The 25418-nt window shown below is 32.1% G+C and overlaps 2 protein-coding genes across 4 annotated transcripts in view; one reads left to right on the plus strand and one right to left on the minus strand.

The window, feature by feature from the left end:
• LOC132760336 (lipase maturation factor 2-like) overlaps positions 1 to 25418 on the minus strand; it is a 46472-nt gene that overhangs the window by 18294 nt on the left and 2760 nt on the right. The window contains exons 2-7 of the mRNA XM_060752301.1: positions 24646 to 24696; positions 23806 to 24008; positions 23046 to 23074; positions 22401 to 22609; positions 21958 to 21983; positions 21089 to 21241 (exon numbers count right to left, since the gene is read on the minus strand). Coding sequence (XP_060608284.1) covers positions 21089 to 21241; positions 21958 to 21983; positions 22401 to 22609; positions 23046 to 23074; positions 23806 to 24008; positions 24646 to 24696 — 671 coding nt within the window. The remainder of the gene's footprint in view (positions 1 to 21088; positions 21242 to 21957; positions 21984 to 22400; positions 22610 to 23045; positions 23075 to 23805; positions 24009 to 24645; positions 24697 to 25418) is intronic.
• On the plus strand, positions 1164 to 18348 carry LOC132760335 (malignant fibrous histiocytoma-amplified sequence 1 homolog). Of its 3 annotated transcripts, none has more exons than XM_060752300.1 (4): positions 1164 to 1483; positions 13173 to 13340; positions 13580 to 13721; positions 14076 to 18348. In XM_060752300.1, the coding sequence occupies exons 2-4, from the start codon at positions 13176 to 13178 to the stop codon at positions 17240 to 17242; spliced, it is 3474 nt and encodes a 1157-aa protein (XP_060608283.1). In that variant the 5' UTR covers positions 1164 to 1483; positions 13173 to 13175; the 3' UTR covers positions 17243 to 18348. The 3 variants fall into 3 exon arrangements, with proteins under 3 accessions (XP_060608283.1, XP_060608282.1, XP_060608281.1); XM_060752299.1 differs by lacking the exon at positions 1164 to 1483 and adding an exon at positions 3511 to 3593; XM_060752298.1 differs by lacking the exon at positions 1164 to 1483 and adding an exon at positions 9963 to 10585.

Below are 25418 nucleotides of genomic sequence, written 5' to 3' on the forward strand. Positions count from 1 at the left end.
TCATTTCTACAACTGCTATACATAGTAATGTATATTTGCCAGTATGAATGAATATGAAGAGTGCACTTAATAATTTTCATGCCCTTCGTTTTATAATAATTCTTAAAATGACTTTTACAATTCCTACACCGTTTGTGTTTATCAATTCACGAAAACAGTTTAAATATTGCCTGATACGGGTATCAATGGGTCAAGTTGCATGTTTTAACCTTGCCGTATATAGATAAGCCTACTATAAGCAACTTTTATAGTACAATGTACTTCCATGGATAAATATACACCATAATTACTTATCACAACGCTACTTGAAAAAATCCTATAAATTTTAATCGATAAGCGTTCGGTAAGAAAAACCTGATGAAAATTTGTATGAATTCTGATGAAAATTTGTATAAAGTACAAATATGACTATAATGCAAAAACTTAACCTTTTTTTCTGGCTTTTAATTGTGTAAAAGGCAGTTAAAATCATTCTTATTTTCTTTGGACTATCTATCTTTAATATTAGATGGAAACAAAACTTCAACATTTTTCACAAAGCATTGGCATTTTTTTCAGAGACTGTGTTATATTTTGAATAATAAACTAATTAAAATAAATATGCAAAGTCTCCTCCATCCTCCATATCAAGCTGTTAACCAATTTTTTGAAAGAAAGGACCAAGTGTTCAATGAAACATAATTGTCAGGGGGGTGGCATTTAATGTGTGAAAAATGCATAATTTCCACTATTTTTTTAGAACTATCTTAAGTTATCACCTGTTTCTAAAAATACTAAGAAACACAATCTGGACAGGAAAGGACAGGGCAGGACTATGTTTGGTTGGGGTATAATAACATTACTGCATTGGCTTCTTTCTGTTGACATACTCTTACCAACTTTATTTACATATTCACTTGACTTTCTAATAAGGTTTTATCTATGTGTCGAACTGACTAAATAAATGAGTTGATAAAGCCACAACAGTATTGAATAGCTATAGTAGAATAATTTAAATTAACTTTTCTTCCTGCAATATTTTATCTTACTTATATAGTCCCGAAAAAATGTAAACATTTCATACCAAACTTTTATAAATTTTCATTTTTCAATAAATACCATGTATATATAAACCACCTCATTATAAGCGTAATTGTTCACGGGTATTTGTAGTAGAACATGTATGATTCTATCAATAATACGCTTATTTCTACAGCTATTGAAGTCTTGTCATTTAATGGTCGCAATTATTTGAATTGGCACAAAGGGTAGGTGTCGTCGACGATCAACTTGGTAGATCAAACACAAAAGCCTTCTGATTGGATATATAACGCTGTATTAGGAATGAAAAATTGAACGAGAAAACTAAACGATAATCAATTAGTATGGTTTATTTAATGCAAGAAACGATTCACATTTTTGATATTACTATTATTTAACATAATGTGAAAACTGGAATTTTAAAAAAAATATTTATTTCTAGAAAGCGGATTTAATTTCATTGGTGAGTAAATAATACATATTTATTTTATATACTCTTAAAATTTGCATGGAAAAATAGTATTATTTTGGTAAGTAGTCATTGAAAAGGGTGGTAACCAATATTGAATTATTTGTTTAATTTTCAGGATTAAATTCACTGTTAATTTGAAGTTCTGTCTAATTTTTTAATGTCAAAAACAAGTGTAATATTTAGCTACTATTCACTATCCTTCCAAATAAAATGATTAACTTTGTTACAGTGATTTTTCATAATATTGGTATTTTATACAAAAGTTTAATAATTTTCTGTGTTAAAGGGTCATAACTAGAATACTGATCATTTTCTACAGTACCTTGTCCTATGTGTCTATGTCACCATAGTTACTGTCAATTTTAACAAGAATTCTTTGTTAAATAGGGACATATTACTTTAAAATTTATAGCTTTTAGGAATTATGCCATAGCTTACAAGTGTGAATTGTCATGATAAGCAAGCATTCTTAGTTTTATGGTGATACCTTTAATTGATACCTTTAAAAATTGTTTGAGTAATAAAATTGTTTAATTATTTACAATTAAAAGGTTTAAAATAACAATACTCTCAGCTCATGCTACAATATGTACCACAAAACAAGGTTAATGATACAATATGTGCAAACATAACACTAACTCTGATGAATAAGTCAACAGAATTGTGCAAAAGTAACTATGTAATTCTATGACTAAAAGGAGTAAGGCGGCATGGCATCTATGAATAACATTGGATTTGTGCAAAAGTATCGCTAAATCTGTGTAAATCTATGACCAAAATGAGTAACACAATAATTAATCTATGAATAACAATGGATTTGTGCAAAAGTATTGCTAAATCTGTGTAAATCTATGACCTAAATGAGAACCATGGCCACTTAACAGACCAAAATATTTTGTAGCAATTCAAAAAGATAGAAATGAATAAGCGCAAACGGTTACTGAAATATTTTGTTTTCCATTCTCACAAATAATCTTGAACAGCAAACACTTTCCTGTGAATATTTTAATGAGGCTCTTAAGCAGATATATGCACTAATTAATTATTTCAATTTGATTTACTATAAAATATATTGGATAATTTAATTACTGTAGATAAAATTTCACATTTCTGTGTTAATGTTGCACAAATCTGGAGCTATTTTTACATTTCTGTATTTTATAACTGATAAACACAGTGGGTAGGTAAAAAACATGGTATTGTCAGTGAGACATTTATAGGTACCCTAGTCTTGTTTGCATCAAAAGGGTTAAAGACTATTACACAAATAAGGAAAATTAATATTCCATAGATCACAAGGTATTATTACCCAATTTAATTGTCAATGAGATCAGTAGATCTTTTAATTATCTACATAGGTAGATTTTCCAACTAGACTTGTCGTGTTTTTTTTCCTTTACTTTATTTGATATGTTTCTAAACATAGTCAAAATATTGACAGTAGTTACAGATAAATATAATTGTCCACAGATCAATTTTTAAACCCATCGAAAAATGTTTATGTACATAAAGTTATTAATTAATAAAAATATTGGTAGAATAAGAAAAGTAACTGTTTTGATCCCATTCAATTTTTGTCTTTCTACAAGATATAAATGACGCCAATGTCTTCCATGTTTGATGAGCTGCATTTAGTGAAAACTTGAAACAACTTTTAGACATTTGTAGCAACAGTCCTGTTACTGTTACACCAGAATTAATTGTAACTAATTTCTTCTTAATTGACCTTAAATTAACTTCTGTACAGACTAAGAACATTACTGATTACACAGCAAGAAAAAAAATCCACAAAAAACCCAAACAATAAATAAGTACTACTTATACAAGGATTAACATATAAACAAATTAATCCAGGAGTGAAAAGAAAAATAATATCAATTTATATATAATATGACAGCACTGCTTTGGTTAAACTGCTTACATATTATTTGAGGTGTCTGGGATTAAACTTGCATTTCAAACTATACTGTGACCATTGCTGCAGTTTTGTCTAGGCATTGTGTAAAAAATGTACATGGAATATCTTAAGGTCATACAATAAGGAGAATTTCTAAAAATCTACATGGGGGCCGTTACAGAAACTGGCAACTGCCTTCCAAAGGTATGCTTTTCACCATTACCACAGTATATAAAACCAGTCTGCTTCCTGTACTAGCATGAAATATACAAGTTAAAATATATAGGCATCCAAGGAGGGTACAGTAATCAGAAGTAACATGTGCTTGTACTTGCCAGACAGGTTGCATATTGAATTGTAAAGGCTCGCAAGACAGGGTAGTGGGGTACAATGATTTCCTTTATATATTGTGATTACCTTACTACATTTGTTCGACCACCTTGAAATTATTTAATTTACATACAATCCATTGATTATATAGGGAATGTCAAAATTAAAATGTAACAGTTACTATATATCTGGTATGATAAAGCAGACAGAAATACATTGTACTATAAGTGGTGTAGTGGTGAAGCACCAGCCTCACTGGTGCAATTACTGTTTGGCAAACCAAGGTGGCAGTCATCTCGCATGATTGAAAAGTGCTTGGTATTTTAAACATGTTTTGGCGAGACTGTGATGAATTATAATCTTAGAAAATTCTTAAAATGGCTGCCAATATAATATAATATATAACTGTTTAAGACCAACATTTCTATTTTCATAATAAATTTAGCCCTTTATTTTTCAAAAGCAGCAAACACATTTACATTATGGGGAGCTGTGACCAACTGCTTTAGGTGTCTGCCTCTTAACCCAGGGATTGTAGGTCCGAGCTCTGTTCACAACCATGTTTCCTTCCCCAATACTAATCAGTTTCAGGAAGTTGACTCAAAAATTCACAAATCACAATCAAGCTAAAATAGATAATTATGTTTAAACTAAACTAATGAACTTTCAACTTATAATTGTAAGTGGCATCATCTCATTCTCTATTGTCTACTGTCTAGAATTTTAGCCATGGTAGGGCCCCTGATACATTGTCCTGTTTGTACCTAATTATGCAGTCTGAGTGAGTCTCTATACTTTTGGTATCTCAAATTTTGTAATTTGATATTTGATGATACCTAAAACTTTGAATGAATGGTCTGTTACAAATTCGAAACAGCAAATATCAGTAACTAAAAGTCAACAGGCTAAGGCATAACTAATAGCAAGGGAGAGAACTCATTAAATATTGTTATGGTTTAATTCAGGTATTGTAGAACTTGAGCATATCAGAACTATTGAAAAAAACAACACATACATTCACAAAACCCCTAAACAAATTTGAAGATATGTGTAGAAAAACGAGGAAATTTGTAACAATTATTTTCTAATTTTTTGACAAAGAAAGAATCATATTTGTATAATTAAAGTCAAATCAAGTAGAACATGACTGTTGTCTTGATACATTGTATTTTAACATTAACTGCAACTCACATATATTAATGGATATTAAAATTTTACATTTTTTTTAGAAAAATTAAAAAAACTTCAGGTGCCACCGCCATACATTATGTTAGGCACAGGCAAGTACCTGAGTATAACCAACAAAGTTTCTAATAGTTAGTCTTAGAAAATGGTGTTAAAATTTGAATAAAATGTATTATTATAATATCAACGATCAATGAAATATAATTAATATTTTGGTTTAAGTGATATAATTACTAAATGACAATGCAATACCTGTAAATCAGTTAATAAACACGTTCTGGTTTACGTTTTAATATAGACCTTATTACTTTACCATGAAAATGAATAAATTTTTAAACAGGTGGGCAATTTGTCTCTATACATTAAACAAATTGATTCTTTAAATTTTCACAATGTAAGGTTTCTGCATTTATTACTCATAAATCCTCCATTAAATTGGAGTGTATACCTAAAATATTTAAAGCTATTTCATGTTCATATATTGAAAACAAAGTATTTAATCAATAACAATTCAATATAACACTACATTACTTGGTGTCAAGTTTCAATATGCAATAAGAAAGATCTAGTTGTTAAAACATTTCAAAAATTTAATCAGGACCATTGCCTTGTTTGTCTGATATAAATCAACTGTAAGAACATAAAGTGTCAATATTATGACAAAATATGAAATAGTGTTTGCCCTTTTAGTGACTTTATGTACAATCTGGCCATAACAAAGGCTTCATAACCTCTGACCCCCTTCCAAAGTTCAAATTTTATTTATTTCTGACCATTTTCTCTCTAAGTTGAGCACACTTGCATTCTTTAACTTGATGACCATATCCTGCTTTAAAATGTCATGAAAGTGACAAACTGATGGTTCCATAGTGACAAATAAAATCACCATTTTCATGCTAAAATGTTAACGACTTCTGCTTAAACCTGTGTTAGAGGCGTGGGTGCTTCCTTGCACAAATCACTGCCATTCATGAACATAGTACAGTGAAATTTGAGAAAACCGGACGCTGAGAAAATCGGAACTCTCTAAATACCGGACGAATAATTCAGTCCCAAATTTTCCCTTCTTTAAACTATTGTATTAAACATTGGCAATACCGGAATCTGTAAAAACCGAATATCGGACGGTTGATTGGGGACTACAAAGTCAATTATATAGACAATTACCCTGACAATACCGGACGCCACGGATTTATATTACGTTTATGTAATATAAATCCGTGCGCTAACAGAGTGGTAACGGAACAATAATTGTCTGATTTGTTTATAATATCTCTTTTATTGTAAGGTATAGATGTTACCGTTTTATATAAATGCCGAAATGCACTAGATATTGATCAGTAAAAATCGGTATGAATACAAAATAGAGTATTTTTCTATTGTGTTGCTTTTTGTATATTGACAACGCAACGGAAACGAAATTTATCTGCGCTAAGTTCTATTCCATGGCCGAAAATAATTCAACGAGAGCTGTCTACAAGTGACAAAGTTAAATTAATTAAAGACAGTGAAAATTTGCCGAAACCTACTTTAAAAATCTGACCAATATGATATTATTATAAACAAACAAAGTAAACTACGTTCGTTAACTCATTATCCATTACCCAAATGTAAACATATGCAGATGCACTCGGACTTGATCGTTATGAGGTAACTGCTGTTCATTTATATCCAAACATTTATTGTATTTCTATGCAATAATGGGACAAAACAATTAAAACATTTTTCTTGTATTTTTATCATTTCTTTATTTAGCAATATACGTACACATGATCTTGAAAATGCAAATATACAGCATCCTTTGTAAGTCATTGCTCGGTGATAATATAAGATCCTGAACAGCTGAAGCGGACATTGAGAATACCGGACCGCTGAGAAAACCGGACAAAACCCTCAGTCCGAAAGCCGTCCAGTTTTCTCAACTTTCACTGTACATAAAATCAAACCTAGCCCACAACATTTCAATTTTGCCTTTCTGGAAGTTTAATTTTTTTCTACATTTTTATATGTTGTGCAGAAACTATGATAATTGTGTTAATAAGTACAAGATCCATCTCCAAAGATTTTCATTGACTTTGTATAATTATGAGATTCCATCTTTCATTTCTTTTTTGTACGTAAATACCAGACCGAAAATAAATTTATTAAGCCCTTTCTTAAACCTTATCTCAATTAAATCTATTTGTATTTCTTTTTTTCCCAGTGGACTTGTGATTTTTTTTATATTTGTGTATTTCAAGACTCAGTAAGATTAAATACAAGAGCTGTCAGAAGGACAGCGCGCTCGACTTTTTTAGTGCTTGCCTATAAAACAAAACTTTGACAGTTAAGGGCACACAAGACTTTAACTAGGAATTTCTAAGTACAAATCAAGAAACATTTTCACAGAGTTATCTTCTCTTGCTTACAGATAGGTCTCATGATGGCACATAAGAACTCCAACTTCCAAAGTAATATCTCAAATGGTTAAGTCAACAAGTGGACAAGAATGAAAATTTTAACTGAGTTTCTAAGTCAAAAAGGGCCATAATTCAAATAAAATCCTTGACAGAATTACCTTCTCCTGCCCATGTTTTGGGACCATGATGGTAAACAAGTATTCCAACTTTCAAATTAATATCTCAAACAGTTCAGTCAAAAAGTGGACTGGTACAAAAAAGTTAACCAAGATTCTAAGTCAATAAAAGGCCTTAATTTTTAAAACAAATCCCTGACAGAGTTACCTTCTCTTGCGTACAGATGGGGGTAATGATGTGAAATAGCATTAAAAGTTTCAAAGCAATATCTCAAAGGGTTAAGGCAATAAGTGGATTTTACCCATATTCAATGTATTGTCTAAGTAAAAAAGGGGCATAATTCTGTCAAAAACCTTGACAGAGTTATGTCCTCTTGTCTGTTGACGAAGGTCGTGATGGTAAGCAAGTATGTTAGTTTCAAAGCAATACCTCCAATGGTTTTGAAATAGAGTGAGGTGGTACAAAAAACTTAACCAAGCTCAATACACTTTCTAAGTCAAAAAGGGCCATAATTCTGTCAAAAACCTTGACAGAGTTATGTACTCCTGTCTGTAGATGGAGGTTATGATGGTGAACAAGTATGGTAAGTTTCAAAGCCATACTTGTAATACTTCTGAAATAAAGTGGGGTGGTACGAAAAACTTAACCAAGGTGTGACGCCAACGCCGACGCTAACGCCGACGCCGGGGCGAGTAGGATAGCTCCCCTTTTCATAGAAAAGTCGAGCTAAAAATGGTCTGGTTTTGAACTGGAATAGATCTGCTTTTATTTAAGGTTACTTAGTCTGCTGTCTTAAATTTAAAGGAAGTCCACCGAGGTCCAAAAGCCTAAAACCATAAAATTTAATTTCTCACATAGATCAGCTGGGCACCTACTACAGGAAAATATGCAAAAGATAATCAAAATATATGCTGAGAAATACATACAAAAACTCTGATTTGAGTGAAATTGGGTCATTTTTTTATAATTACAATAAATATTCTGGAAAAACAAAGTAAGCGAATGATCTGAAACTTAATTTGCACACAAGTTGTTGGTCTAGACCTACATCAAATGGAACAATAATCTTGAAAAATTATTTCAAGTCCCATCTTGTGAAAAAAACCTCTGTGGAGTCCCTTTAAACTGCCATTTAAAAGTTGTTTATTCAAATCAATGACAATTAAATAAGCACCTGTAACACATAATGTAAATGACAAATTTCAAAGGGAGAAATCATCAATGCAGTTTTATAGATCGACTGACAGGTCAAATATGAAAATCTGTAATCCGAGATAATCTCCAAATCAATACGCCTGTATATAATCCTCTATACATTACATGTTTTAAATACCTAGATACAAGTTTTATCTTACCACATTATCTTCATAGAAATATGACAGGGTAAATGTCCAACAAAACATAATGACGGAGGAGTCAAGTTATATCAAGTTATGGCATTAAAACATTTTTTGATTGAAGCAGTAAAATTTTTTTATAAAAACTTGAATATTTCTATAACATGATTGCCAACATTTGCAAGCCACCTCTTCCTTAGTTGTAGATTTTTTAATGTATCGTAACATTGGTAAATTTAAAGAAATAGTAAATAGTTTGGCAATAAAAAGCCTAATTTAACCCCAAACAAATGATTGTTTTCAAAAATGCTGTTTTTTTTCCATAATAATCATTCAAATTACAGAATAGAGAAAAACAGAATTTAAAATGTTGTGACTTGAGTAAAGGTCATATTGCGACTGTCCAGCTTTACTGGTAGAGGAAGCGCAAATGGGGACCTGAGTAGAACCATCAATGTTCAGTAAGCTAGCTTGCTAGCCTCCTTACATGAAGGAATCCAGTCCTTGTCGGGATTCAAACCAACTGCAGTGAGGGATTTTGTTTATATATGTATGATAACAATGCATGTACATTTTCTGAAGACCTATTAGAAGTTATCAAACTATAACTATTTCTTACATCCTTTAAATCAAGTCCCTTCACTGTGACAATGTTAGCAATAATATTACTATGACTGTACCAGCAGCCCTGCAAATTCAGTCAAATTTTATTGTTTAACATGGCAATTCCTTAAAAGCACATTTGTCAGTTTTGAATTAAAGACAGAAAATTCACCAGGTTTTGGTATGGAATGTTGTAGGTAACATACTAAGTTTTATATGATGACCTTACACTGTTTTACTATTGATATTATACCAAAAGTTCTGCTTTATAAAGCACAGATGTTATTTAACCACCTGTCTACGAGGATCTTTAAATCTTAAAACCGCATGATTTACATTTTAACTGCTTGTTCTTCAAATATCTGGCTACCAAAATTTTAGGCTTAAAAGTTAAAACAAATAAATTCAAGACTAAAGTCAATCCATCATAGCTTAATTCATATGACAATCTATATAAATTGAGATTTGTTTTGCAGATTAAAATCTTCAACCTAAACAAGATAAGCTCTTATGGTGGTATCAGTATGTAGCCTTGTTTTTAGGGAAGTCCCTCCGCACAGATTTTGGTTATCTCTATAAATCAATGATAATTCAAAAATCATTACATTTTGAAGCCTTCGCGTCACATTTCGATGAAACTAGATATAAAATCACTATTTTTCCGCTGTTTTCAGCTATATCAGACCCATTAACGAACAAAAAGCTCTTGTCAATATCCTAGGAAAGTTACGACCAAATTTGTGAAAGTTTTATAGGATTAGGTGACTATTGTATACAACAGAGGGATATGTTGAAACTTTTAAACAAACACTCGAACAGTCTAGTGTAACAAACATTGGCTTAACCGTATAAATTAATTCAATCAATGTATTAAATGTAAATTCTGTGATCTAAAAGTTGACCAGTAACCAAGGGCTTGGGATTATGTTGTAAAAGAATTTTTGGTGGATATTTCACAGTGCACACATTTATGATATTATATTCACAAATATAAGTTTTGATTTAAATCATGGAGAAATGGATAAAAGGATTACGAAAAGTGAAATTATGAAAATAGAATTGAAAAATGTGTTCATTTAATTAAAAATATAAGTAGTGTTTAAAGTTAAACTAAATAGAGAACAATAGTAAAATATTTAATTTTGGGAAGAATAATTACAAAACAAACAACATGTTGAAGAAAGCCAGGTTTGCTAAGCCACTTGGTGAAGTTATGGAAATAGAGGTAAACTACAATTTTTGTATTTAATGTTTTTAATTTTTATTACTTCAAAACAATATTTTTTTTTTTAAATAATCTCTCTACATTAATTAAATTATATGTAAATTTGAAACAATCTAAAAGTAGCATAAGTAATTTCAATATAAGAGAATACTACAATAAGGAAACAAATAAAATTGGATCCAAACAGACTGCATGGTTGCATAATTATGCTGGTAGCATTGGACTGTTACTATCTGACTTAAAAAGTGACAGTATCTGACTTTAAAGTAATAACATGGATTGATCGTAAAAATATCTGACTTGAAAGTAAATACATCTTTGAAGTTAATAAATCTGGCTTGAAATTTAATGTATCTGACTTGAAAGTTAATAAATCTGGCTTGAAATTTAATGTATCTGACTTGAAAGTTAATAAATCTGGCTTGAAATTTAATGTATCTGACTTGAAAGTTAATAAATCTTGCTTGAAATTTAATGCATCTGACTTGAAAGTTAATAAATCTGGCTTGAAATTTAATGCATCTGACTTGAAAGTTAATAAATCTGGCTTGAAATTTAATGTATCTGACTTGAAAGTTAATAAATCTGGCTTGAAATTTAATGTATCTGACTTGAAAGTTAATAAATCTGGCTTGAAATTTAATGTATCTGACTTGAAAGTTAATAAATCTGGCTTGAAATTTAATGTATCTGACTTGAAAGTAATTACAATGTACATCATTCTGGCTTTAAATGTATCTGAAGTAATTACATCTTTAAGTTAATGTATCTGACTTGGAAGTTAATAAATCTGGCTTGAAATTTAATGTATCTGACTTGAAAGTAATTACAATGTACATCATTCTGGCTTAAATGTATCTGAAGTAATTACATCTTTAAGTTAATGTATCTGACTTGGAAGTTAATAAATCTGCCATGAAAATAAGTGTAACTGACTTGAAAGTATATACATCTAGTCTTATAATCAAGTTTCAATTAGGGTCACAAATGTGTTTTAAATTAAAGGGACATACCCGGTACATGTTTTAAATTCAACCATCACTGAGCCATGTTTTAACTCTGGTCACAGATGTGTTTTAAATTCAAGTCATATCATATATTTTGAATTTAAGTCAGATTTATTTTAACATCAAATCACAGATGTTTTAAATTAAATCAACAGATATGCTCTAAGTTAAAGCAATACAATTATATATGAAAATTTAAGCCAAAAATAGATGTTTTAAATTAAAGACTTATCTAGAGGTGTTCTACCTTAATGATAATATAATTTCATTGGGACAGGTGGGAATGAAAAGGCAGAATTTACAGAAAAAAAAATAAAAAAATTTGCAATATACATGTCATCATTTAAATTAAGTTTTTCTTTTGAAAAAATAATAATAAATAAATCTTCTCATTTACATATAGGGTAGCACATTGTAAATATTAAGCTGAAGGTATACAAAATTAAATCCAGGATTAAACAATATTATAACATAAAGTCTACATTCACACTTCAATTAATCTGTTATGGCACAATGGTCACTTTGATGTTTGAAATTTGTATTTACTTACTTTATTTTCTCTGTACTTTAAACGTCTCAAATTATTTATGGAAGAAAATACACAAAACTTAGAATGAGGGACATAAAAAGGGAAGGGAAAAAATAAATGAAAGGGGAGAACAGGAAAGAAAGAAAAGGGGAGGAGTGGGGTTGATACAGAAAAAGTGGGGAGGGGTGGAAGCCTTGATGATATAGAGTAGATCAGAGGGGAGGAGATGGGGACAGAAAGAAAATGTCTCTATTATTCTGGAATTCTTGAAACTAAATTTTATATTTATCCAAAAAAAATATGAAAAATATTTTTCAAAGTTGAGAAAGAAATTAATATTTCATCATCAATGTCTTTGTGTTTTGATTACAGGTACTAAATCTAGTGACTGTACAATTTCTTGTTGTCTCCCATTTCAATAAAAACATGTACCTGTATTTATTAACTAGATTTATTTAGTTCTACCCATAAGAACTTTTTTTGCTTTATATAGACTAAGTTTAATACCAATCACACAATGCTTCATTATAGATATACACTATCACTCTTCAGAAGGAATTTATTTCTATCACAAATTAGAAAGAATAAGAAAATAGTTACAGCAAAAAATTCACTCACTGTTACAATCAAGTCCCCAACTACACCGAGGTCAAAAAGCTTAGAAACATAAAATTTGAATAAAATTTGAAATTCTTTCAAAGATCAACAAGGGCACTTAAAAACAGAAAAATATGCAAAGATCATAAAAGGAATATACTCAGAATTGTATTAAAAGTCGTTTTTTTTTATTCTTTGTCTAATTTGTTCCAGAAGTATTCCAACACATTTTGTGTCATTTAGCACAATAAAAATGATTATTCTAGAGTGAGAAAATAAATTGAAATTTTACATACAAGTAACTGGTCTAGACCTATCTCAATCAGTACATAAATCTTGAAAAATATTTCCAGACTTGTCATGTCAAAAAATCTCAGTTGTGTCCCTTTTAACTTTACACAGAAAGTTTTCGATCATAAAAATAAAATCCATTCTTTGTTTTATTTGTCTACAGGCCATGGAGAAGCCAACATCAGCCAAATCCAAGGCCAGCACGTCTTCTGGTCACCGTGACAATAGCCCACCAAAGTCAGCTGGTAGCAAATCATCAAAGAAAAGTCCCAGTCCGAGTAGAAAAGCCAAAAATGTGTCACCGAACAGAAAATCTGGTGGTGAACTCAAGGTAACAATGATTAAATACATTGTATATTGACTTTCTTGTTACTTCGGTACAATGAAAAAATCAGTAGAATGAAAAAATCAACTTATCAAACTTGGACATAATTATAGGAGTTTTGCTGTATTAGAATGGTATTATAAATCTAAAACATGTTTAATGTATGTATTATTTATAAATACCAAGGTTACAGAAAAATACAAAACTTCCCAATAAATTTTCTTCTTGACTTTTATCATTTTCAGTCTGCAATGAGAAAGTCCAGCGGTAAAGAGAAGGGCAAGAAGAAAACAGTGGTTAAGTCCCCTGATTTGACAGCAGACGGTCTTAAAATAGTTGACATGTCAGGCCAGGGGATGACAGTTCTACCATTATCTGTTGTAGGAGGTATGAAATTTAAACATATCCTTGGAATTATGTATTCAAAAAAATTTGTAACACTATAATTATTATGTAAATATTGTTTTCCATTTTTTTTTAATTTTGAACCTTATTCCTGTATACCTTCATATACACACAATAATATTATTATCAACTTGATAATGGTAACAATTTTTACTGAGTCTCAAATAAAATCTCTAGCTGAAATCATAGGGTTCATGCTACAAAGTATTTTTATAATAAAAATATAAATATATATCATGATCTCATCACAAAAAGCATATCTCCACGCTTTTCTGCTGCAGTAGTCATTTATTTATCAAGCACCATTTAATAAGTGATTATTTCTGTAAATTTCAGCAAAAGATACTGGGGAACTATGTCTTGCATCAAACAATCTACGTTCTCTACCACCGGAACTTCGGCGCTTAACAACACTCACAAAACTTGATATCAGCCGGAATGGGATACGGTGCACAAATCCGAATGATTTTAGTGGCCTTCCAACAGAACTTAAAGAACTTGTAAACTTAGTAGAATTACGAATTTCCGAATGCAATTTACCATATATCCCACCAGCAATCTGGCAATTGGTACAACTCAAAATTTTGGATATAAGCCGTAACAAGATAAACATGCTTCAACCAGAAATTGGAAACTTGACAAATTTGCAGAAATTGAATCTACAGCAGACGAATATTACAACTTTACCGCCAGAAATTGCATATTGTCAGGAGCTTGAAGAAATTTTACTTTGGGGTAACGTTATTGAATCTTTACCAGAAACACTTCCAGAAATGCTTAAACTACGCACATTAGCAGTCAACTATCGCAGTTTTTGTGCCCAAGTGGATTCTTTCCAAGAATCTGAAGAATTGCTACGCAAAGGGAAACTTACTTCAGAACATATTCCTCTAGTTGTGTTTGAACTAGCTACGCTTGAAGTGCTGGATTTAGAAAACACAAAAATTAACAATATTCCTGATATGAGTAACATTTCACTGAGGGAACTGTATGTTTGTAAAAACTTCCTTAGTAAAGTGCCACCTAGTCTATTCAATTTGAATCATCTGACAATGCTGGACATGTCAAACAATCTGTTGAATTTATTGCCAGAAGACATTGGCAGAGTTACCAGCCTTGTAAATCTTCGACTAAGTAGCAATCGTATAGAAAGAATTCCAGCTCGAATCAGGGAGCTTGTTAACCTACAGGAATTAAACCTTGCTGATAACCGTATCCGCTTCATGCCAACAGCCATTGGAGGGTTAAAAAAGCTGAAAACTCTCCTGATAGAGAAAAATGAACTCAGCTGTCTACCTGATGAACTTTGTGAGCTTCAAAACCTTGAGACACTTGACATCACAGAAAACCGTATCACTGCTCTGCCAATGAAAATGCACAAATTAAAAAATCTTGTGACTGCTCATAGCTTCAAAAGGCTGTCCAAGTATGGTCTATGGTTGTACAAGAATCCCATACATCAACCGCCACCAGAAATCTGGAAAACTGATCATCCTACAAAAATCTTCGAGTATCTGAAAAAACTCGCTATCATCAAAACAGAGAACCTTCAGCGGCAGAAATTGTTGTTCTTTGGTGCCAGTGGGAGTGGCAAAACAAGTCTCATCAATGGTTTAATTCACCGGAAATCACTTATGACCAGAGGAGAAGGCGATAAAACACGTGCATTGGTGCAGACGCCTTGGAAGACCGAGAACAATGTAGAGTTTATGATTAATGACTTCGGAGGAGACAGTGCTTACACTATGATCTATCCAATGTTTTCAGACACTAAAGGTATGGTACTGTTGGTGTATAATCATGGCTCGTACAGCACAGACACACATTACAACGCTATTGGTCAGTGGCTAGAATTCCTGAGTGTCCACATGCCTGGCGTGGTGGTCAAGCTAGTGGGTACACATCTTGACACCTATGAAGAATTTGCAATTGAAGATGAAAATGGGAACATTTCCCAAACCCCAGACACACTTTCACGAACTTCATCACGCTCATCTAAGTCACCTCGTAGATCTCAACTGTCATTACATTCTGGAAGGTCTTTACAAAGTGCAGCGAGTTCAACTAAAGATGAGCCTATGCCAAACTTAGATTTGAAAGACATGTCTTTGAAGGAAATGTCTACGCCAACACCAATAAGCAGGGCCAGTAGCTACATTGGTCTATCAAAGTCTGTCGAAGAACTGGTCAAAACAAATGTTGAAAGACAAATGCAACAATACGCTCAACTTCTACAGCATGAGTTTGATGAGCTTGAGCAAAAAATCAAATCTGGTAGTGATGGAAAGAGGTCTTCACAATACATCAAACATTTACAAATACAGAAAAATCAACTGGAGTTTTTGATTAACAATCCTTTACGCATAATTCCCGACATTTCCTTGGTCAGTAATAACGAGGGATTATATGGTGTGAGTAGCCTTATAGAAAGCGTAGAACTCATGGTAATAGACAAAAGCCTATTTCCCTTTGCACAAAGATCTGTTCCTAAAAAGTGGAACAAAATGAGACTGGCACTGAAGAAACACAAAGACTACTTCCTCCCCTGGAAGCAGGTCATGATGTGTGGAAAAGAAACGGAAGTAACAGCTGATGAACTGACCGACTGTCTACAATACCTCCATGATACAGGTGAAATTCTCTGGTTTAAGGACATACCTGCGCTGTCGAAGAAAGTTTTCCAAAAACCCCGTATCCTTGTGAAAATGCTCGCATCAATCTTTCGTCATGACATGGAAGCATTCCTGGACTTTGAAGTGAACAAAGTTTTCCTGAGTAAAGGGATGTTCAGCAGAGAAGACTTTGAGAATGCTAAATTGCTTTTCTTGAGAAACGGTCAAATTTCCCGCCCACTCATGAACTGCTTCTGGTTTTATGAAGAGTTGGACTATGAACAATTCAATAACCTTGTTGACCTTGCACCCACACTTGATATCTGTTATTCCGTTCCAGAACCCACGTCACCAACAGGTTTGTTGTATAGCTACCCTATTGTAGTCCTTCCATGGTATAACCTGGACAAGGCGGGTCAAGACTTTGCTGAATACTGGAATGAGGCTCTGGCTGAATTCATCGAACCTGTCATCACAAATGTCACATATGTCCTACCACTTGGCCTACCAGCAGGACTGTTTGAAAAATTGTCGTCTGCACTACAGACACATGCTACCACAAGAATTGATTGGAAAGATTCTATTTTCGCAACTACACAAAACGAAATCTTCAAGATAGCACTAAGTGGGAACACCCAAAAGTCTGTTCCCGAGGAAGATACTGGAGATATTCCTTTAGCATATCATACAGAAAATCTCCTTACCCTAACCATTGCAGCAGCAACTGACAACAAAACAGGGGCAACAACTCTTCTCAAAGAAATGACGAGAATGATCACTGACTTGCTAGCAAGGGCACCTGGGCTAGTGTGGAACTTAGAAGTGTCTGATGAGCTCTGGTTCTCATCAAATGTACAATATGCTCTCAAATCTGTACAGTTCTCAAAATAGAACCAGATATAGTGCAAACTAAACTTTGTGTTTGTACAAAAAACGTAAAGTCAAATAAAACATAAGACTCTTATATCACAAAACAAACAGCAATCAAGTGTCATTTATCAAAAAGATGTTGAACTCTAGTCATCTGATATATGCTTTCAAAGCAAACAAATGAAAAATCAAGTAAGGTTGCAATAAATATTTTTATTGCAGGGTATGTATTTGGTATGATAAAATTCCCTCGTAATTTACAAGCATATCATATACATTCAAGACCATAAGTGCTCTTGTAGGACAATTTATTAGATAATATATTTATGTGATATAAATCAAAATAACTGTTTTCTTTAAAATGATGTAGACAGCATTTTCCTTCTAAGATAGGAAGATAGGCATTAATTAAGGAAATTATATGTAAAGTTTATATAGATTTCAAAGCTTAAAAAATCATAATTTTGTGGGTGTTTTTTATTGCCAGTTATGTATCTGAAATTGGTATCAACCAAAAATATATGAACTTATGACCTTTCTTTTTTATTTTAAAGAAATCGACTGATAATTAGGAACAATATTTTATTCAATATTTCTCATATGAGTAATGATTAAATTTAAAAGGTAAGACAGTAAGACAGTAAGACAGTAAGTAAGACAAACTTTATTTATAGTCGGTTATGATTAACAGTACAAAACATAAGCTTTAAGCTTGTATCCGACATGAACAAAATATAGAAAATAATAATAAGAAACAAAGAAACAAAAACAAACAGACACCATAAGATAATAATACATACAATTAATTTATATAGTCATTGTAATGAAATCTGAGCATTTACAATGAAAATACAGTCATATCTATTAACAGGGTTTTACATATATACAGATACATAGTACATAATTCAAGGAAAAGACTAAATTTATTTACAAGCAAAAAACAGGAATCAAGTAAAATAGAACATAAACGATTAGATGCACATAGAGCAGGCACACTTGTCATTACTCCATGTTTCAATTAGTCGTTTAAACTCATTTAAGTCAGATGTACATCTTAGATCATTAGATAAACTATTCCAGATTTTAGATGCTTCAAAGCGAAAACTCTTTTTACCATAATTGGTTGTGCGTACTTTAGGTACATCTAATGTATTTTGGTATCTAAAATTATAATTTGATGAACGCACATTAACAAGTTCTTGAACATACTTAGGAGAAATGCTGTTAAGACATTTAAAAACTTCAATAGCGAGTTGTTTAATTCTACTGATATGGAGTGAAAACATATTAGTCAGTTTAAGCAGATCTTCATAACTTGATGAATAGTCATTAAAAACAATTTTCAGAGCTCTATATTGAAGTTTTTCCAACTTGTTTGTATTGTCCTTACTACAAAAATGCCAGACTAAAGGGCAGAAATTAAAGTTGGATCTGATAAAACTTTTGTATATAAGAATTTTTGCATCCAGATTAAGTAGAGGACATAGTCTGGTTAATACATTTATTTGTCTTGCTGACTTTTTACAAACATTTGAGATATGAATATCAAAATTTAATAGGGAATCTATTTCAATACCTAGAAGTTTTGACTATAGTGGGTTTCATATAGTTGTTTGTATTGAGAACAATTTAAAAGAATGCTGTATGTCTGTTTCTAAAAGGTTTGTGACACATGCTGTCTAGAATAATCGCTCAACTTCACTCAAAATGATAATGAAATATTATCTTCAAGAATATTTCATTTTGTAATTTTGTATTAACTTTCAATGACCATAAGTGATGAATAACAGACACAGAGATTCTTTACCATTACATAAATGATGATTTAAATATGTCAACAGTGTGACATTTTCATATTTTTTAATTCATATAGCAAATTTTAACAGTTATACTTTTACACACTTTAAAGAATGATTTACAATATGAAGAATTTAAAGAAGAATAAAAAAACATCAAATATAAGTCCTCATTTTAACAGCTGACAAATATTGCAAAATACATGTAAGCTCTTTTTTAGTTTCTATTTAAGTACTGCTTTTTTATAATGATTTTCAAAATATAAAAATTGAGTGAATAGAAATAACAGGACCAGGGTACGATAAATCTTTTATATTGTAACACTTTAACAATGTATTTTTTTATAGTTCTCTGGTCTGCATTTTTTAAATATCTTACAACTAATATTTTATACGCATGTTTTTTTTCTTCATTTTATTGACACTTATACCAGGTTATTTATTTTTTACTTCATCAAGGCTGTGATAATATAGATAAATATTTATTTTTTAATTATATAACTATTTACTATTTTACCCATGAACAGTATTCAATAAATTTTAAACTATATGCCAGTCTTTGTTTCATATCAATTTACTAATGAATTTTCTGAAATTGACTTCCATTTTTAGAACTCTCCAATACAAATTTTAGGGATGTCAAGATAAAAATTTGGATTTTATCAACTAACAGTAATGTTCCTGGTCAGACTGCATAGATGTGCAAAATTGTTTTGTATTTCTGTTTTTTATGCCAGTTTTTACACCTTCTCAGGTCATATATTGGCAGTTGATCCACCTTACCAGCTTTCCCAGATAACTAACTTACCATTTATCACAAATTGTTCGCAAGTGACTGACTTCTTATCTTGAATAAATTTAGAATCAGTGTTGAGACACAAATGACCTTTAGACAATCTCCGATATCAAATGTAACCAAGATATTTGCCTCACCCGAGAATCGTACCAGCGACCACTGGATTACTTACCTGATGCCCCCTTTATCAAGCTTAGCAAGCTGACACAACAAAAACCTTAAACAAGAGCTGACTGTAGGACAGCATGCTCAGCTAATCTTGGCGCTTGATAGTAAAATAAGAGCTTGTATATGTTCAAAAGGAGTCATAATTCCGTCAAAAGCCATGTTACAGTTATGGGCATTGGACAGTGGCCTCCGATTATGCTCTGAAAGGAGTGAGTGAAGTTTCAACATATTTCCTTATGTAGTTTTGGAGATACCAACTTGCATGTAAAAACTTACTTGTGTGACGCAAATGCCAAAACAAGTACAATAGCTCTCACGAATAGTCAAGCTAAAAATGCTGAAACCTATGTTATAAACAAGTTGTTAACTTTGACCTTCAATTTTCTTTATTCAATCTGTAGGCATTTTTTTTTAATCACTAGCTTTGATACTATCAAAGAAAGGTGGATTGAATAGTAAAAGAACCATAACCAAACCTGAAGCCTAAGCTTGGAATCTTGTACATTTTTTTTGAAGAGAAAAAAAGAAAAGAAAAATTAGAACAGTAACAGTTCTCATTACACAGACTCTTTTTTATGTTCATGTCTGTCATTTGAGGCAACCTGTACAAGTCCTACTCACTGAGTGGAGGTATAAATTATTTTAATTTCATGCCGACAAAATATGTTTTCCTATCAATCTCTTGTTCAGTGTCACATTATATCACAGCATTTGTTCGTTTATTTTTCTTTAGCTTATTGACAGAGAAAAAGTTTTTTAACCTGTAGGAAAACCTTAAGATTCTACCTGGCATTCTGTGTCTGGAATAATCAAAATAAGGGGCTCATTTGGGGAACATATGAGCCGCGTCACAACAAAACCAACAGTGCGTTTGCGACCAGCATGGATCCAGACCGCACAGTCTGATCAGGATCCATACTGTTCGCTATCAGTTTCTCTACTTGTAAAGGAATTGGTAAGCGAACAGCATGGATCCTGATCAGACTGCGCGGATGCGCAGGCTGGTCTGGATCCATGCTGGTCGCAAACGCATTGTGTTGGTTTTGTCATGACACGGCTCATATAACCTTGATATGGGACAAATACAATATTTACACTAAGACTTACCTGACACCAGAAGGAGAACAGACGTAGTGACCGTACTGGAGCAAAGAACAGGAATGGTATAGCTATTTCTATAACATAGGTCATTACTACACTCAGCTGTAGGAACCAGTGTGGTAAATGGTGCCACCACCATGCCAATGGAGTAGGAATACACTGAAAAAAAGCAAAAAAATTGGTGATCTTGGTGGGAGACTATTGTATCCTCATGTGTACATGCATTTACTTCAGTTTTATTGTTTTGATGGGGTTATAACTTAACTGAAACTGTCAAGGTCATATGGCAACTTTACAGTCTTTATAGGTGATAAAGACCTTGGGTGCCCTTTGGTATGTTATTTCAGGCATAATCAGACATGTGAGAAGAACCACTGACTCCATTAGCTAATGAGATAACTTTGTCATATGAAAAACTTCAGTTTCTTACATAATTCAAAGCAACAGAGGTAAGGGGTAAGTGATTTGAAGTTAGTGATTCTAGTGTTGAAGGCCTCAAATGCAGTTACCACATTACCACATGAAAAACCATAATTAATCTGCTTCAAATTTTATTATGTGGAAAATGCTTTCATAAGAAATAATAATTTGATTAATTCAATAAGATATGAAAACAGCAGCTCACCAGTTTAAAAGAAATTGGCTTGTTAACATTACATGAGATTTTATAGAGACAGACTGGCATGCTATTATATACAATTATAATGTATACTCTTTACAAAACTAAGATGACTTGTAATGTCAGTATAAAATTAATATTGGAATTGGTGGTGTATACAAAAATTTTCTATGACAATGTATGTTAACATTACATATTTTGTACTAACAAACACAGTCCTACTAAAATATGAAGAAAGTATTATTTGACTAATTACCTGAGATTCAAAGTGCCAGTTTAATGCTGAAAAAATAAACAAAAATATCATGCTAAATTAAAACCATAATGCTTAATGCTTAAATACGAGTTTGTGAAATATTTTTGAGAGGAGTCATATTCCTATAATCTGTAAAAGCTACATTTTGAAGATTGTCATAGTATAAAAAAATTTAAATGGAACTTTTGAAATTTTCATCTTGATATCCCCATAACTGATAATGGACAGTTCCAAAAAGTTCAGCGGGTTAATGGTTAACCTGCTGGAACAAAAACTTTTTTCAACCAGCATAGAGCAAGCCCGGCCTGCACATCCATATAGTTTGATTAGGTTCTACAATGTTGGCTGGCTATATGCTAATGACAAAAGCTAAGCTAAAATATTACTTTTCCATCAAGACGTATTTAAACAAAAAAGTGTATAAAGATATATGACAATCATACCAGTTAGACCCCACCATGTTGGGCATTTACTGGTGAGCTTTACGACACCAGACGAGAACATCAGTCGAAACAGCAACCACCGGACCAACCATAGTGTGATACTATCATGCTGGTGGTAAAATGACAGTCTGAACTTCTTTACAGGTATCTGTAGATTAAATGGTGCCACTAGTATAGTCAGAAAACCCGCCTCCAACAGTAAAATATCCCTACAAATACAACAACAAACAAACTTAAATTTCCCAAAAATTATCAATCTTACATGAAAACAGGCTATCCTTAGCACCAAATTGACTGTTACATTGTCAATGCTGATTCAGAAATCATGTGAGATTAGCACAAAGTCACTTGCAGTGAAAATTGAGAAACTGGTAATTACTGGTCAGTTAAGTGGAGCCACTGCCAAGATATGACCAAACAATGAGTTAAATTCAAAGTAAAAACAAGAAAGAAAAAAAAAGCACATTCAACCAAACATGTTTTAAAGACATGCTTTTTATTAATTTTCTTAAGCAAAATTGGTTGACATTTGGTCACTTTAATTTTTTCAAATAAAAAACTTAGCATCATGATAATAACATGAAATTAAACTGATTAAATTTTATTCTACATGTAAATTACGATTAATTGTTTAATTAAACCTACCACTGGAACCAAAGAAATGTCTGTCCAACCTGAAAGAAAAGTTATATTTATGTGAATAAAAACAATATCTTATTGTTTATTAAGCTGAAAAGAACAACAAGATGAATATGCAAGTAATTTCAAATGATTTCTATATTGAAACCTAAATAAGATTAAACGTATAAGTAAAAGTAGAGATCAAAGATATCTATATACACTAATAACTGGTACTTTATTTTATTTGACAGTTATGTTGGCCAGTAAGACTTTAGTCTAAGTGCAACTATTTGCTTGCTGCCTGACTCAGCTCAATGACTTGTTGGCTTTCACATACCAGAAGTAAGGAAAGCATTTTAACATAAAACCTAGTCAAAATAATTAAAATGTATATTTCTGCTACCAGTAACCTTAGTATGAAACCATACATGTTCTGAAACTACCTCACCTGGTTTATTTTGTTTGTTTTTGGTTTACATCACATCGACACAGTATAGGTCATATCGCGACGTTCCAGCTTTACTGGTGGAGGAAGACCTCAGGTGCCCTTTCTTGCATTATTTCAGGCACGAACGGGCACCTGAGTAGAACCACCGATGTTCCGTAAGCTAGCTGGATAGCTTCCTCACATGAAAGAATCCAAAGTCCCTGTAGGAATTCGAACCCACAGCAGTGAGGGGCAAGTGGTTTGAAGTCAACGACCATAACCACTCGGCCACGGACGCCCCCACCTCACCTGGAGCAAATGTCATGAAACAAAAAAAAATCATTTACATCACATTACCTGGTAAAGCGAAAAGTAAAGCATCCAAAGCAGAATAAATGAGACAGTATCTCTCATAGTTTTGCACACAACACAAAGGAAAGATACCACCATGCCTGCCATACATAGTAAATCCATCCCTTGCTGAACACTGAGGCCAAGCTTTGGTGTGAGCTTCAGCAAAGTGGGCTGCGAGTCAAGCAAGTCATCCCAACTGTCTGCTTCTGTAGACAGAAATACTGATAGTAGAATACATGTATCTGTTTGATATAAGCCATATACTAATAATGAACATAGTTACAAAGGTAAAATATGTATAACAAACTTTAAGAGAAATATTTAAATAAATACGAGGTATAGTAAAAAAGTTCCTGGACTGAGGCAATAGTTCCACTATAATAGTATTACGGTACAAAATTTGATAAAATGTAAGATTAAGTGTTACGCTTTTAATGCTGTAAACATTTTGAACTATTGAAACAAATATAATTTCATGAAGCTTATTGTTACACATGCATGGTAGGCTGCATGGGGCACTTTGGAACATCTTTTGTCATTGTTGATAAGAACAATGTCAAGTTCCACAGTCATTTTTTTAAGACATCAACCCAGTGCAGGAACTTTTTTACTGTACCATAAAATAAAACTAAAATGGTATAAACATTCTGACAAAACTCTAATGGTGTAATATTTGTTCTCACTTTATTGGGAAAAGGCCATAGTCTCTTGATTTTGAAAGGAATTATTGCTAATTTGGGAAGAAGCTTGTGCAAGTAGGATTTTTGGAGCCAATTTACATTGGGAAGAGGCCTCTGTATAATAAGGTGAAAATCTCTGTAGACTAGATTAAAAAATTCTTACCTTTACCAATTACTGATTTTGCTGGCAAGATTCCATTTTCACCATACAGACCTAAAATGAAAATAAAATGTGTACAAAATGAAATTGTTCATCAGAATAATATTAAGAAAATCTCTTTCCAAAAGCTGTAATTTCTGACATGGGATATATATTACTAGTAAATGATTTCACTTTCCTTTTTAATACACACATTAAATTATAAAATGAAAACAGAAAATACAGGCCTCAACAAATCCACTGGCCCCGAGCAGTTCATTTTGGGAGAGTAACATTCTCCTGATCCAAATGATGTTTCTCTAAATATTTAATGTAAATGAAGTTTTTTGGTAAAAAAATCAAACTGCAGACGCCATTTCAATCAAAATACTGTCAAATGAAAACCGAAAATTGACTTTATCATGCTTATGACTAGGTATTAAACTTTACCGAACACATAATTATGATGAATCCATTCCATAACAACAGCAGCATTCGACAATGTTTTATACATGCGTTTGGTAATGTTTTATACTTAGCCAGGAGGTTGATATTTTAGCTGAGTGTGCTAAAGTTTAAATGAAATAAGAATTCAGATTATGTTGAAGATTACACATTAATTAAAAGAATGAAAAGTATTATCAACATTACTTAGCAGTATATGTAATTGAATAAAGCCAATTATACCGATATAGACCAGTAAATAATAAATTTGAGTCTTATGTTTGATTTTTACAAATTTTTGCCCATCAAAATGCAGGGCAAGTACATTTTATAAAGGGCGAGTAAATTTGAAG

This window comes from Ruditapes philippinarum, unplaced genomic scaffold (genome assembly GCF_026571515.1).
Source record: "Ruditapes philippinarum isolate M1 unplaced genomic scaffold, ASM2657151v2 ctg32_1_1_1_1, whole genome shotgun sequence".
In the NCBI taxonomy this organism is placed as follows: Eukaryota; Metazoa; Mollusca; class Bivalvia; order Venerida; family Veneridae; genus Ruditapes; species Ruditapes philippinarum.

Excerpts from the sequence above, each read along its gene's own strand:
- LOC132760335 (XM_060752298.1), top strand. The coding sequence starts at position 10,532 with ATGTTGAAGAAAGCCAGGTTTGCTAAGCCACTTGGTGAAGTTATGGAA. Across the intron at positions 10,586-13,172 it reads GTGAAGTTATGGAAATAGAG|GCCATGGAGAAGCCAACATC; the intron begins GTAAACTACAAT and ends ATTTGTCTACAG. Across the intron at positions 13,341-13,579 it reads AATCTGGTGGTGAACTCAAG|TCTGCAATGAGAAAGTCCAG; the intron begins GTAACAATGATT and ends TATCATTTTCAG.